Genomic DNA, 16,587 nt, shown 5'->3' on the forward strand with positions numbered 1-16,587 from the left:
GCTGTTCCCTCCATCTTTTCTACCGTAAAGCCCCTATGTAATTTTTAAGATCCATCAAAAACAACTTTTCATATCTCCAAGCTGGCCACCTTATTATAACTGTTTTTTTTTGTTTACTTTTTGCTTGTGAAACACTAAATGGAAACTTCTCCTTGTGTGTACAGTCTGCTCAAATTAGGAACCTTGTTTTATTTTCCATTTTATTACTAGCCACTATCATCACAGTTCTCAGCATATAAAATGCCATCATTCACTTTCCTTTTCCAGCGGAAGAACTGGAGGTATATAAAAAGGATTTTTTTTCTTAAAAGCAAGATGCTTGAAGCTTCAATAATAAAAATATAGTAAAAATTAGTAATTTTATCAGGAAAATCAATGAGAAAAATATTGCTACCTAGTCACACAACAGTATTCATATTAGAAATAAGCATGTTTAAATTTATCATTAGTGCTACGAGAATTTTTGTTTTATCATAAATCAAGTTCATTTTCTATGCTCATTTTATAAATAGCATATGTATTTAACGGAAAATGTATTACTCATAAAACCACAACATAATTTTTAGAATTAATTAACATCAACTATCTTCTTATATTTCTTATGTGTGTATCCACATTTGCTACATATTCTAATTTTTAATTATTTCTACTGGAGTCGAGTACTGGAGAGTGTTTCTGATCAATGGAGACTTAAGCATATGTGTCTGCAATGATTCTTTTTTATTTCTTATGGCTTTTTGTAAACCTGGATATACCTTTTTATATTATTTATTGTTAGGTTAATTGTGTAGGGCTATGGTTTAAAGTAATTTACTTGAAAATATCCTTATCGATGTTTTTAGCTGTTTTTTAACATTATAAGTGATATTTCAGTGAGCATCATTTTAAATGATCAAACAAGTGTATAACATCATTTTCTACTGTCGTTTTATACCATTGTCAATATAATAATATGAACTTCTAAAATTAATGGTAGGTATTGACAAAATTATCTCCCAAAGTTCATGGAATTTGGTTATCTAATGTTCTGGTCTGTAAATTAAAAGTAGTTCTATGTTGGTGGAGAATGGGCACTGGTGGAGGGATAGGTACTCAATCACTGTATGACTGAAACATAATCATGAAAGTTTGTAACTCTATAAGTGTGTCTCACAGTGTTTCAATAAAAAATTTTAAAAAATAGTTCTATGAATTTTTTAACACAACAGAAAATATCTTATCTTTTTATATATATTGCAAAAGAATATATATATTCTTTTGCAGGATATATATGTATATATATATATATATATATATATATATTGTTTCTTCTTCTCTGTTTCTTCTTCTAAATCCCTGCTAATGGTGTTTCCATTGTCAACTTCATAAATTAGCAAATTTGTTTAACGGGTAGTCAAATATTGTTATTTTATGCTTTTAAAAATTACTTGCAAGTTTGAGTTTTCAAGCAAAATATGCATGCTCTTTTTTTCCCCTAAAATACTGTGGTTTTAAGTTATCCAACTTTATATGATTGTGTACTTTTTATTTAAAAATAAAGTTTCTTATGGAATAAATTGATTAATTATCCATCTACGGTTAATATCGGGCTTATCTTTTATCTTATATTTAACATGATTATATGATAGTTACTCTTCAAGTGTCTATTAATCAAGAGTAATGTCATGTGTCCTTTACTTTTATTTTTGAGCCATATCCATGGTTCGAGGGCTTAGTTCTGACTGTGTTTGGGGATCACTCTGGATGGTATTCAGGGGACCCAATGGGGTCCACGGATCAAACCCGATTGTCTGTATGCAAGAAAAGTGCCACGCCCACTATATCCTCCAGATCCCAGGGATTCATTCATATCTGATATTTAAAAGTGTTTTACACTGCTTGTATTTTATCTTTTTCTTTTAACTGTTGTGATTTTAATAAATTAGATAGAGTTTCATCATTTATAAGAATACCTTTCTTAATAGGAATAATAAAGATACAGATTCATATGGCTTCAATATCATGAACATATTCCATCTGAACTCCATTCCTCAACTCTTCACACAATTACTTACCACTGCAGAAAATAGCCTTACATTTCTCTATCTGCTTCCTTACTTATACCATCTAGGTCAGAGTGCTTGTGATATATACTTTTCTGCAGCATGGTCACTACCTTTCTCCACAATCTCTATTCTGTACTTATTTACTCATTAGTAAAAAACAAAAAATCTTGTTTTCAAAAGCACATTGTACTCTATAGGGAATAGGTTCTAGTAGAAATAAATTGCTGTTCTTTTCCAGTCAACCTCAGGTAAATATTCCTCATTACATAAGTATTCACAGCCAGATTCTATTTCTCATTAACAGTAAAATTATAATAACATACAACTCTAGGAGAGTCCGGCAAGCTACCGAGAGTATACTGCCTGCACCGCAGAGCCTGGCAAGCTCATATATTCAAACAGTAACAATAAAGTTTCACAATGGAGACGTTAGTGATGCCCGCTTGAGCAAATCTATGATCAACGGGATGACAGTGACAGTGATATTTCAGTAAATTAAGAATAAGACTGCCGACGTCTGACAATATAATCTAGAAGGATTTTAGAATATCCATCTTTTGGATTAATTTACTGCTGATATATCTTACATGCAGGTTTTAAGTGTTTTGTTTGTTTGCTTCATTTTGTTAGATTGTTTTGTTTTGCTTACTCCCAGTGATGCTCATGGATCACACCTGCCTCGCTCTCCAGAATTACTCCTGGTGTGCTTGGAGGGCCATACGGGACACCTCAGACCAAACACAGTTGGCCATGTGCAAGACAAGCACCTTATCAGCTATACTATTACTTCAAGCCTGGTTTTAAGTTTTTATATTTTTACTTTTTTTGTTTTGTTTTCTTTTATTTTGTTTTGGGACCAGATACTGCAATGTTCTGGGGTTATTCCTGGCTCTGCACTCAGGAATCAATAGAGGCAATGCTCAGGGACCACATGAGGTGCTGGGGATTGCACCTGGGTTGCCTGCATGCAAGACACAGGTCCTTCCATTTTTACTATCGCTTTAGCCCCTAACTTCATTTTCAAAAGGAAACTCAAGGTCCGTATCCAATAGTCACGTCAACTCATTTGCCCACACTATAGAAGGCCCTGAACAGCGTAGCTCATAGGCAGCCTCTGAACCCCCAATGCTGAAATTCCAGTTGGAGCATAGCAAATTAGATGGAAAAGGAGCATAGAAAAAAAAAGAAACCAAAATAATAGCACAGAAGACTCCCTTGCAAGTTCTTAGGCAAGGACTTAAAAATCCCATGATGAATTATAACAAATTTCACATTAAAAATTGATTTCAATACTTATCAATTTTAATTTTAAAACTTTGCTTTCTAATCAATTTTAATTCTAGAATTGTATCAACAGTTGTGGGGATTGTATCAATTAAAATAAATTTAAAAACTTAAAAAATAAACAAAGGAAATATGCTAAACTTTAAAAAAAAACTTAACTTGAAAAAAACATTTTCAGTTATCGTCCTTAATACCCATTGAGTCTGGCACAAGTTACTTAAGTTGACGTATAATTTACACCCTGTATAAAATGAGAAAAATCTTCACACTGACCTCCTAATGACAGAAGCATAGATTGTCCAAATGTCATGCAACTCCTGACAGTAAGAGCTACACACACAAAAAAAGGTATTATTGTGTTCATTACTAACCCATAATCATTATAACAGCATCTGTGGTTTCCTATGGTTTTGGCTCTCAAAAGATGAATTGGTTATTCTAACCATCATTTTTAAAAAATGTTCTGTAAGACTTTAATTCCACATTAAAACATTTAATCTCCTTATATATACATATATATATATATATCAGAATGTGAATGGATACAAATAATCTTATATTTGATGGCAAGAAAAAATAAGAGTTTGAAAATCAAATCATTACTATACCACAAACAGGAAGGGAATATATTAACATAGAAAATGTTTTAGCAATACAAGTACAGACTGAATGTTGAAAGGGTGATGATTTCAAAAATACATCATGACCAAACCAGGGAACTTGCAGAACAAGATGCAAATGGTATCACAGTTTCTTATATGATCTTGAAATTTGTCTTTCTTTTTCTTTCCATTTTGTGTTGTTTTCAATTCTTTGGTTATATTATTCAATGTAAAAAACTGAAAATTTCCTAAATATAAGCTTAGATTCACATTAGATGCATGACTGAAAATCTCACAGTGAATTTACCTTATTTCACCATGACATAATAGATATTATGCCAGTTGGAGTTTGGAAAAAATGATATTTGCCATTATGAGACGCTTCTAAAATAATGGGTCAGTGTTAAAAAAAAATGACAAAATAGGGTGTGATGTTTATGTAGCAAAATGCAGTAAATAAGAAGAGGCTTACTTTCTTGGTTTGAGAATGAGAGGACTGGGAATGGGTATTAGTGATGGAATATTTCAGAAAGACCCATTTTATTTCTTTCCATCTAAAATGGAAATAAATCTTCATTCTTATGACTGCTGCATTTCCAAACCATATCCACATAACAAACAGAGAGAAAGAAAAATGGCATTGAGTGGAAAATGGGCCAATTGTGTTTTCTTGTCAGAAAATCTGCTTTTGGGGCTGGAGTGATAGCACAGCAGGCAGGGCATTTGCCTTGCACGCGGCCGACCCAGGTTCTAATCCCAGCATCCCATATGGTCCCCTGAGCACCGCCAGGGGTAATTCCTGAGTGAAGAGCCAGGAGTAACCCCTGTGCATTGCTGGGTGTGACCCAAAAACAAAAAAAAAACAAACAAACAAAAAAAGAAAATCTGCTTTTTTCCCTTGATAATCTGTACCACTTACCTCTTTCATCCCACTGGTTACTGTTTGGTCCCATGGCCCTATCAAGGTGTAAGCAATTGCTGAAAGGTGAATAACTCAGAGCAGTGCTGCAGTGGCTAAAACAAACCACCACTGAGATATTTTAGTAACGCAAATATAAGCTGAAGAGTAGATGACTAACTGGACCCATTCAAAGGGAAACAGCATGAGTCTATGTGTTTATGCAAATGCCACCATATTTTTGCCTAGATAGCAGGGTTGAGAAACACTAAGTGTACTATATACCAAGCAAGTGTCTTGTCTAGGAGGATTATACAGTTATCCCCTAATTTTTCCCCGACCTCTGTCCTCATTCCTAAAGCACTTGCAGTAGACACTGACAGACTTCTATTGTAGGCAGTGTATTAAATATTTCATGTGTACAGACTTTATCTGCTCTGGAGAAACCTGTGCTCTATTTTGAATGTTTCCTTCTCTATATATACTTATTTCAACAAAGAAACTATCTTGCTTTACATACACACATAAAAAGCCATTTAGTTGTTTGAAACTTCTTTGTTGCAATGCACAAATTTCCATAGGCAATATTTAAATTGATCTTGAATTTTTCTAGTAACCAATACTTACAAAAATAAACAGATTGTTAGATTTCTCTCTCCTTTCTGCCATTCCCAAACCTAAATTGTTCTATGTGAGTGAACACAAAGTGTTTATGTTTATATCCAAGTAAGTAGGATTATTAAAGGAAGGCCTAAAATAAAGCATATAAGAGATAATGCATACAAAGAAGACTTAAATATATTATTTTTTTACTCAACTCTCTTAAGCCTGACACTCACAGACTCAAAACTACTATCATAGGTGAACTGTGTTTCATCTGGATTATGAAATTCAACATATGAGATAAAAATAAGTGGGTAAAAATCTGTGAGTTGTCAAAGGCACCAGATCAAAAGAGTGATAAACTAAACAGTGTAAGGTTTGCATTAGGAGACTTGAGATTAATTACCTCTCAGCTATTTTTATCAAACACAAATTTTGAAAAACTACAGAAGTATTGTTTGCTCATCTTTAAAGCAGTGTCCAAAATTCTTCACAGTGTTGTATATTTTAAAGTAAATATAATATATGAATACTCAAGAGTATCAGGGATCTTACAGATTATTGCAGCTATTACTGGAACTACGTATATAGTTTTTATATACATATATGTATGTTTGTATAGAACATATGTTTGGAGGTGTCACTCAGTGGTGCACTAAGGATACTCCAAGTTCAGTGCTCTGTGGAGTACCTTCAGTACTCTCAGGGCCATGATATTCTGTGCAAAGCGCATATATATATATATATATATTTCTCTACCCAAAATGTTATTATATTTTTATCAATTACCAAATATTTAAGAGAGTTAGTAAAAGATTCAGGCATTTTGTCCTTTACCATGCAAATTTTCATTTTGAATGTGTTAGTTTATTTTAAACAATATATAAGAAGAATGATGTCTTCAAAGTATTGTGATAATTAGTCAAGAATTACAGGTGTTTTCCCATTTATTATTTTTCCCCTAGAGATCAAACTGTAACTTGCACTAATATGATCAGAAGTTAATTTTATCTGTATTATAATAGCCTGATTCAATACTCTTAACGCTTTAGGCCACCAAAGAAATATGAAAACCTTCCGTACTATCTGCAAATTTCTCCATGCACACAACATTTAAAAGCTGGATGGTAAAAATAACTTTGGGACCCTCAGAAGTGTCAAGCACCAAGATCTTAAGTGATTTTTCTTACCCATGTCTGACATTTCAGGCACAGTCACGATGTAGGGCCCATCTGTGAACTTGGGAGCATTATCATTGATGTCCTGCACTTTTATGATGAACTCGGATTCAGGTTCTAGAGGCTTGTTGGTCCGTCTGTCAATCGCCTGGGCATGGAGCACGTAATGCGTCTTCTGCTCTCGGTCTAGGCTTTTGGTTGAGTGGATGTCACCCGTGGTGTCATCGATGATAAAGATAGTCCCAGCACCTTCTCCAGTAAGGATGTACTTGACAGACCCATCCCCTTTGTCAGAATTGGAGTGCAGCTGCAAAACATAAACGGAATAATTAAAGATGTGATGGTTTTTTTTACCTTCACAGGCTAGTCTCAGAAAAATTGCTCATCTATATTTAATACTTAGTTCATGGCTTTCTTTACTTAACTCTGCACTCTGTTACTACACCATTTATTTTTCTGCATGTACTCTAAATGGATCTTAAAATGAATATTTTTTTATTATGACCAGTGATCCAATGATTGATTTCACAGAAATTGGTAGAACATGTTTACTGAATTGAAAACAATCACCCTTGCTGCATTTCTATAATCTTAACACTTAACTAATGACATGGACTTGAATTAGGAATAAAAAATGACAATGGGGGACTGAAGCGATAGTACAGCAGGTAGGGCATTTGCCTTGGACGCGGCTGACCCAATTTGATTCCCAGCATCCCATACGGCCCCCAAGTACCACTAGGAGTAATTCCTGTTCGCATGAGCCAGAAGTAACCCCTGTGCATTGTCGGGTTTGACCCAAAAGCAGAACAAACAAACAAACAAAAGTAAAGCTAATGTCACATTCCAAACATATTTGTCATTTTTTTTACATAAAACAGTTTACATTAAATTTCAGCCTTTAAATTAGAAAAATATTGATAGGACAAATTTAGATTTCAATTAATGTTTATAATTTAAACAAATCACATGGTGGTCACAGACACATTCACTTTAAAAACAAATATATTTTTGAGATTATTTAGAGTTAAATTAAAAATTATTCTTTTGTTAACTTTTGGAGTACAGAGTAATTATATTAAAAAAAAGGTTTCCTTTAAAAATTATGAAACTGGGGCTAGAGCAATAGCACAGCAGGTAGGGTGTTTGCCTTGCATGCGGCTGACCTGGGTTGATTCCCAGCATCACATACAGTCCACTGAGCACTGCCAGGAGTGGTTCCTGAGTGCAAAGCCAGGAGTAACCCCTGTGCATCGCCAGGTGTGACCCGAGAAGAAAAAAAAAACTATCATGAAACTTTGGGGCTAGAGTGATATTACAGTAGATAGGGCTTTTGCCTTGCACTCAGCCAACCTTGGGTTCAATCCCAGGAATCCCATATGAACCCCCAAGCATAGCAGGAGTAATTTCTGAGTACAGAGCTGAGTGTCACCCAAGACAGAATAAACAAATAAATAAATAAAAAGTAACAGGCCTGTGTTTTAATGAAAATCATGAAATTTTGACTCCAAAGTAAATAAAGTAGTAAATAAAGTAAATTACTTTATTTTACTTAAATTATTAAATTTAAATTAAAATTAAATTATTTTACTTTAAATAAGTAGATCTTAACTTTCAATTAATTTAAATATGCTTATAAGTTCTCACTTATTAAATAATCATCAAGCCTTTGAGTAAATATTAGAAAATATTAGAAAATGTATGCTTCAATTTTGAATATTACCTAAATAAAACTATATTATTTATATGCTGGAGCGATAGCCCAGCAGTTTAGCTTTCACACCTTTCACGCAGCCTTTCACGTGCCTGACCCGTGTTCAATTCCTCTAAGCTACCGAGAGAATCGAGTCCGCAAGGCAGAGCCTGGCAAGCTACCTGTGCGTATTGGATATGCCAAAAACAGTAACAATAAGTCTCTCAATGAGAGACGTTACTAGTGCCCACTCAAACAAATCGATGAGCAACGGGATGACAGTGATAGTGACAGTATTTATATGCAAACTCCTTTTTATCATTTGAACTTTAGAAAATGTTTTAAAATTTAGATCATACTTAATAATCTACTATGTTATAACATAAAAATTCTATTAAATATATGTATGAGCATCACTTCTACATTTCTGGACAGAAATATCTGCAGTGCCTTCTCAAATAGCAAGCATATTTAAAAGAATTATTTCTCCCAAAAGATCTGAGTAGTTATCCTTTGTCTGTAACCTTCTTGGTCACATAACCTCAACTACTCACCTTTAGTTCATTTCTGACACTTGGAAACGTTTTAAAAAATATAACCTTGCTCACATTGCATTTAGGTTTCTGTCAAAGTAAAGTGAAAATTTTCAAGGTTTACTTTAAAGTCTCTGAACTCTTAGAAGGTATTTTTAAAAGGTAAAATAGAGAAAAAGACAAAACAGGGGAAGAACTATTTTATAGGACAATAAAAGCAATTGAAACACAAATGATAATACATGGTAAATGATTTTAATTTCTGGAAACACATTACATAAAAAGTATTAAATTCTGATGGAAATCATTCAGAGAATCAACCAATTAAAACATTTCAAAACTGTTTTACCAGGGGCTGGAATGATAGTACAGCTGGTAGGACACTTGCTGTGCATCCAACCAACCAGATTTAGATGCTCCAGATCCCATATGGATCCCAAGTCCCAGAGAGCACCAGGAGTGATCCCTAAGTTCAGAGCCGGGGTAATTCATGAGTAGTATTTGTGTGACTCTAAAACAGTTTTAACCCCCTTTTTTAAGAACTCTAAAAAGAGAGGATGGTATAAATGGAGCTGGAGTGATAGTACAGCAGATAGGGTGTTTGCCTTGCACCCGGCCGACCCTGGTTCTATTTCCAGAACCCCATATGGTCCCCGATCACCATCAGGAGTAATGCTTGAGTGAAAAGGCAGGAGTAACAACCCCTGACCCGAAAAGCAAAAAAAAAAAAAAAAAAAAAGCTTCAAAAATTCTAATTAATTTAGCAGTTAATTAACTGCCAAAAAAATAAGCTTGCAGAGTGTTGAAAGTTTAAAGGCCTGGAATGCATTACTGGAGTGCAGGAGCTCTGAATTCTATCTACCAACAGCACATGGGCCCTCAAGCATCACGAAGAGTGACCACCAGACATGGAAACAGGAGTTGTTCATGAGCAATGCTTTTTGTAGTTCATGTACTCAAAGTCACATATCTCCGTGACTCACTCTTAGGGACTAATAAGTTAACAATAAAGGAGACTGTTTTAATACCTTGTCTTTTACCATAGTAGGCTATACAAGTATATAAACATGGAGCAAAATTGTCTCAGAATATACCTTTTCCACGACACTATTTCTAAAATATCCATATTGTTTGTAAAATTCATTAACAGAGGTGGCCCAGAACAAAAATCTTTGACTGAAGTGAGTCTCAAGATTCTGGATACTCATGTGCTCTGTACTAAGTTTTATAAAGCAAATATTGAGGATATGTAAAAGAAATGGAAAAGAGAATGGAATGAAGGATGGAGGAGAGGGAGGAGGGAAGGAAGGAAGGAAGGAAGGAAGGAAGGAAGGAAGGAAGGAAGGAAGGAAGGAAGGAAGGAAGGAAGGAAGGAAGGAAGGAAGGAAATGGAAAAACCGTGGAAAAACCATGAATAGAAGATGCAAAGTATTAATAACTTGTTATTAATGCAGAGTGTTGGTAGCTGATAAGATATATTACAAGTTTTGTTAGGTTTTCTATCTTTTTAGAGTGATTTTAATTGTTTTTATTTGTTCTCAGGCCATATCTAGTAATGCTCAGGGTGTACAACTCAGATTATAACAGGGCTCAGACACCCATATGGGGGCTGGGAATTGCAGTAGGGTTGGCCTAGTGGCAGGTAAGCCCCTTGTCTGCACTATCTCTCCAGCGTTGGTGACGTCCATTATTTTTACTTTTAATTATGTGTGGAGGTCGATGTAGAGGTCTATTTCTGTCCAGCAGGGAGAACCCTCCCTGGGGCTGAGAAGGGGATGCAGCCGAATAAACAGATACAGAGCCCGGAGGAGGGAGAAAAGGCATTTATTCTGTGGCAGTTACAGTATTTATACCTCCTTGCTGAGAGGAGGTGGTATAGTATGCATGCCTGGACCCCCAATAGAAATGCAGGGTGTGGCATGGGCATTAGCTAGTGATAAACAAATGCTGATAGGATAAAATCAGTACGATTAGGAGTGGCAACTTTTGCTAGGTGTGGCATGGGGCTAGCTAGTGATAAACAAATAGTGACAGGATAAGATCAGTAAGGTAAAATGGCTCCCTACAATTATGTAAGAATATTGAGAATGGTGCTAAATTCAGTTATACACAAAGTTTCTATGTAATTTTTTTAACTGGACACTATAAAAGAGGGATAATTAATTGCTATATAAACAGAAATGGACAAGAAAATGAGAGAAAGAAAAAAATTCATATTCCTATGCCTGAAATCCTACTGTAAATGACTTTGTAAGGCAGGATATCTTAATAAAAAAAATGAAAATTCAAAGCTACAATAAGGCTCTAAAGAAATTAAAAAGGAAGAAAATGAAGCAAAAATTGTATGGCATTATTTAAGAAATCTTCTCTTGTGTTAAACTACACCATGTTGAAAGTTAGTGTAGGGCTCCAAAGAGAGTCCTGGGATCCATAGTAAATGGTTTGCATGCACAGGGGGACCCAGTTTGCATTCTGTCACTTCCTGTTCCCTTCAAGTTTCTATTCCCACTTGTAGCTCCTGAAGCCCTGGGCTCTGCTGGGTGAGACTGGCAGTGCCCAGTGCCTCTGGTCTTGAGTAGCCCCTAGTGTTAGAAGTTCAGGCAAAGTTTGCCAGGTATACTCAGGAGTACTGCTAGGGCCCCCTGAGCACTGTCTGATTACCCCCAACAAAAAAAATAAATTAAACATACCACACTAACATGACTCACAGGAACTCACCTAGAAAAGGACTTCTTCACTCTGCATTATATTAGAATCACAAATTAAGGATTTCTAGCTTTCACTGTAATGCAGGGTGCCTTAGAAAGATACTGTCCTCGGGGAAGAATAGTTTCACTTTTTAATTTAATGAAATTACATTTTGTTTTACTGTATTATTTTTGGCGAACGCCCAAGAAATACTCAGGGGGCAACTCCCACAGATTCAGTGCCAGGCCCTGCAGTGCCCGCACTGCTTATGGACCTTTAGGGTCACATCTCTAAATTCTTTGGGGACCTGATGGTGCTGGGAACTCAACTGAGGTTGGCTGTGTGCAAATATGAGCCTTAACTCTTGGACTTTCTTTTTAACTTTAAGAAGCTGGTGACAGAGTGATTGAGTTTGAAAGTCGCTTTAGATTAGGACATTAAGCCCTAACATTAACATACTACTTCACATTTTAATATTTTGTACTCCAATGTTTATGTACTTTTTATAAGTAGCCTTATGCTTACATTACTACAGTAGAATTCAGAAACATTCCAAAGTATAAAACAATCACACTAATAACATTGTCACCAACACATAAATATGATATAATGTGGGTGAAATATAAATATCATAGGAAACATATCATCTCTGTAGTCATTTCTGAGCCTGTTATATATGCTAGCTTGAGCACATAAAAAACAAAAGTCCACTGATGTGAACAAAATAAGTTTCTCTGTGCAATATAAAGAATTACATAATCACTAGTTCTAACTAAGAATCAATAAGTCTTTAAACTTCACACTAAAAATGGAACATTTATTTTTAGCAACATGGATGAACTAGAGATCATGGTTCTAAGCACAATATTCAGAAATAGGAAAAATACATTTTCATATGTAATATAGATAGAAAATGTATCTATATTAATGTAATATAGATTTCTGTTTTTTGAGAAATGGATGAATAATGTCCAATGAAAACAAACTATTAAATGCTGAGCACATACATAACTGTCAGTAGGGTTGGGGAGTGGGTTGAACACATTCAGTATGATATGACAGAAATATAGAGACATTATGGTGATAAGAATAGTGTGTTGATATTACAATGCTTAAAATTATAAACATATTCTGTTGTATGCATTAATGTCACCTCAAGAGTAATCATTTTGTAAATATTAATTTAATTGTTTTTGTGGACTGGTTTTAAGTTGCTAAGTTCTTTACTCAATTTGACTACAACAGAAGAAGAATTTTTAGTCACTATTTACTGAACTATACTGTTGAAACTTGTCTAGGATTTTTTCAAACCTTGTATCTCTGTATGCCACCTAAGCACTATAATTTTTACATCTTTATTCAGTTAGCACTCTGGTATATACAGTGATACATATTTATTTATTCTAGGCTGAAAACAAATTTAATATCACTGATTAAGCACAAGAAATCATCACATTCCTAGTATGTATAAAGCATTGTACAGATGGGAGGCACACAGGATTTTTTTGTCCTCAAGAGATATGTAGCTCAGTGAATAATAAAGAGATCCACAAAGTATTTAAAGGTCTAATAGTGGCCTGTGGTAGAAACTTCTCTGGAAATGTTTTTACATACAATGGAGTTCTGAATTTCACTTTAATATTGTTTTTCCATTGCTGTAAGAGATGAAAATTATTCATGATTTTAAAAAGTTTCTCTGGCTCATCCCATTCAAGTATCCAGCCCGTGTCAGGGCTCTTTCCTGGAGCTTCGATTCTAGCCAGAACCTAAAGTGGCCGGTTTTCATCCTTGACCTGCAGGGGACGGGAATTGAGGCACACCGTGTGCGCACCCCAAGTTGCAACGTTCTGGACCCCCTCTGCTCATCCCATCCAGGTATCCAGCCCATGTCAGGTTTCCTTCCCGGAGCTGTGGCCAATAATTCTGCCACCTCCATATCACATAAGAATCATAATTTACCCTCTTAGTTGGAGATTTCACTGGGTTAGCTTAACCATCAGAAACACATTAGCCAATAACTCATTAAGACCACCTCAATTACAACTGCATCATAAGCAGAATAGTAACAAAGAGCGTGAAGGGCTAAACCACATAGGTCAAAATGGCAAAGTGACTCAGAACTCCACCAAGCTTACTTATTGAAGAGCCTAGCCCAGAAGATCCTGATAATAATGAAGTTCTAGACAACCTCTCTGACAAGGAATTTAGAAGGGAGCTGCTGAGGATGCTTAGGGAGCTAAAAGAAGCAATGGAAAGCAATGTTAATAAAATACAAGAGGATTTGAAGGTAGAAATGGGGAAAATGCAAACAAAATTACAAATGGAAATGTCAGACCTGAAAATTCTGGTAGGTGAATTAAAGAACTCAGCGGAGGGCCTCAGCAGCAGAGTAACAGCTGCTGAGGATGGAAAAAGTGAGCTCGAATATGAAGTCCACAGGCTCTCTAGAAAAGAACAGAAAATGGAAAAGAGACTGAAAATCCAGGAATAGATGGCAAGAGAAGATCGTGATGAAGCCAAGAGGAGTAATATGAGACGATTATTGGAGTCCCAGAGAGACAGGAAGAAAACCCTGATTAAAAAGAAACTGTCAAAGACATCATTGCTATGATGTTCCCAGAGCTGAAGAAAACATGCTACCACATTCAGGAGGCCCGAAGGGTACCAGCTAGAAGAAATCCAAATAAAAATACCCCAAGACACGTCCTGATCAAAATGACCAAAACCTTAGAGACAAAATCCTTAAAGCAGCCAGATCAAAGAAAGAAATTGCCCATAAAGGAGCATCCTTAAGATTCACAGCCGACTTGTCTGATGAAACCCTCATGGCCTGAAAACTGTGGTGGGATATAGTGAAAAAGTTCAATTAAATAAATGCCTCACCAAAAATACTTTACTTAGCTAGACTCATTCATAACAGAAGGAACAACTCACAGTTTCACAGATAAACAACAGCTCAGGAACTTCGTAGACTCAAAACCATGGTTACAAGAACAACTGAATGGGCTACTTTAAGACAACACAGGCCCCTCAAATTTCAGCAGAAAAATGGGACAAAACCCCATAACAATAATCTCTCTCAATGGCAATGGGCTAAACACACCAATTAAAAGACACAGAGTGGCTTTAGAAAATTGAAGCCAATATTCTGCTGCCTGCAAGAAATATATCTCAACAGTCAGAGAAAACACAGGCTCAAAGTCAAAGGCTGGAAAACAGTCCTACATGTGAACAACTCCCATAAAAATCTGGGATAGCCATTCTAATATAAGACCACATTGATTTCAGACTGAAGAAAGTCACAAGAGACAGTGAAGGTCATTTTTTATTGAAAATGCGATCTGTACAACAAGAAGAACTTACAATACTAAATATATATGAACCTAATGAGGGACCAGCAAAGTGTTTAAAACAACTACTCACAGAATCAAAGAAAGACATTGATAGAAACACAGTACTAATGGGGCACTTCAAAATCGCTTTATCACCTCTTTTTAGATCAAACAGTCTCAAGCTTAACAAGGACATACTTCATCCGAGGGAAGAAATAAAATAATGGGACTTAGTAGATATATACAGGACACTTCATCTTCAAAAAGCTGAATACACATTCTTCGCAAGTGTGCATGGAATATTCTCCAAGATAGACCACATGCTGAGCCAAAAAAACATAATTCCATAAAATTAAGAAGATAGAGATTGTATCAACAATCTTCTCAGACCATGGTGCACATAAATTAGAAATAAATTACACATACAAATAGAAAACAAAATCAAACTCCTGGAAATTAAACAGCTCACTATTGGGCAATGAGTGGCTTAGAAAGGAAATCAAAGAGGACATCAAAAAATTCCTGGAAAGAACGAAAATGAAGTCATGAGTTACCAAAACTTATGGGACAGAGCAAAAGCTGTGTTAAGAGGAAAGTTTATAGCTCTATAAGCATTCCTTACGAAGGAGGTGCAACTCTAACACAAATAACCTAATCTCACAGCTTAAGATCTTGGAGAATGAAGCCCAACAAAAGGAGCCCAATCCAAACCGAAGGAAGAGAATAATAAAACTCACAGCAGAAACTAATGAGATGGAAACTCAAAAAACAATCCGAAAGAGCAATGAAACTAGGAGCTGTTTCTTTGAGAAAATAAACAAGATCTATAAACCTGTAGCAAGAATCAAAAAAAGAGGGAGAGAGAAAACCCTAATAAACTAAATCAAAAATGAAAAGAGGGACATTAAAATAGAAACTACAGAAATTACAAGGATCCTCAGAGATTACTTTGAGAATCTATATGCCAGGAAACACAAAACCTTGAGGAAATGGATAAATTCCTAGATTTCTATAGTCTCCCAAGGCTGACCCAAGAGACCTGGAATACCTGAACAGACCTACCACCATCAAGGAAATTGAAATGGTAATAAAAAGTCTCCCCAGACATAAAAGTCCTGGCTCAGATGGATTCTCTAGTGAATATTTCCAAACCTTTAAAAAGGACTTACTCCTGATCCTCTTTAAGCTTTTCCAGGAAATTGAAGTATCAAAAACACTTCCAAACAGTTACATGAAGCAAATATCACCTTGATACCAAAAGCAGACAGAGATACCACAAAGAAAGAGAATTACAGATCAATATCCCTGATGAACACAGACACAAAGATCCTCAACAAAATATTAGCAAATAGAGTCCAATGACTCATCAAAAAGATCATATACCATGACCAAGTAGGATTCATCCCAGGGAAGCAAGGATGGTTTAATATTTGCAAGTCAATCAACATAATTCATCATATGAATAAAAGAAATAATAAAAACCATACGATCATATCAATAGATGCAGATAAAGCACCCATTTATGATAAAAACCCTCAGCAAAATGGGAATCGAAGGAACTCTACTTAATATAGTCAAAGCCATCTACACAAGCAAGTATCATTCTCAATGGGGAAAAACTAAAATCTTTCCCTCTAAGATCAGACACAAATCAAGGTTGCCTATTTTCGCCACTCCTGTTCAATATAGTACTGGAAGTCCTGGCCATAGCAGTGAGACAATAAGATATCA

General features: G+C 35.4%; 1 protein-coding gene across 3 annotated transcripts in view; it reads right to left on the bottom strand.

The window, feature by feature from the left end:
- Positions 1 to 16,587, bottom strand: part of CDH18 (cadherin 18) — a 993,503-nt gene that overhangs the window by 234,327 nt on the left and 742,589 nt on the right. For all 3 annotated transcript variants that reach the window (XM_055131052.1, XM_055131061.1, XM_055131049.1), the window contains one exon: positions 6,623 to 6,917. In XM_055131052.1, coding sequence (XP_054987027.1) covers positions 6,623 to 6,917 — 295 coding nt within the window. The remainder of the gene's footprint in view (positions 1 to 6,622; positions 6,918 to 16,587) is intronic.

Source organism: Sorex araneus, chromosome 1, assembly GCF_027595985.1.
Source record: "Sorex araneus isolate mSorAra2 chromosome 1, mSorAra2.pri, whole genome shotgun sequence".
NCBI lineage: Eukaryota > Metazoa > Chordata > Mammalia > Eulipotyphla > Soricidae > Sorex > Sorex araneus.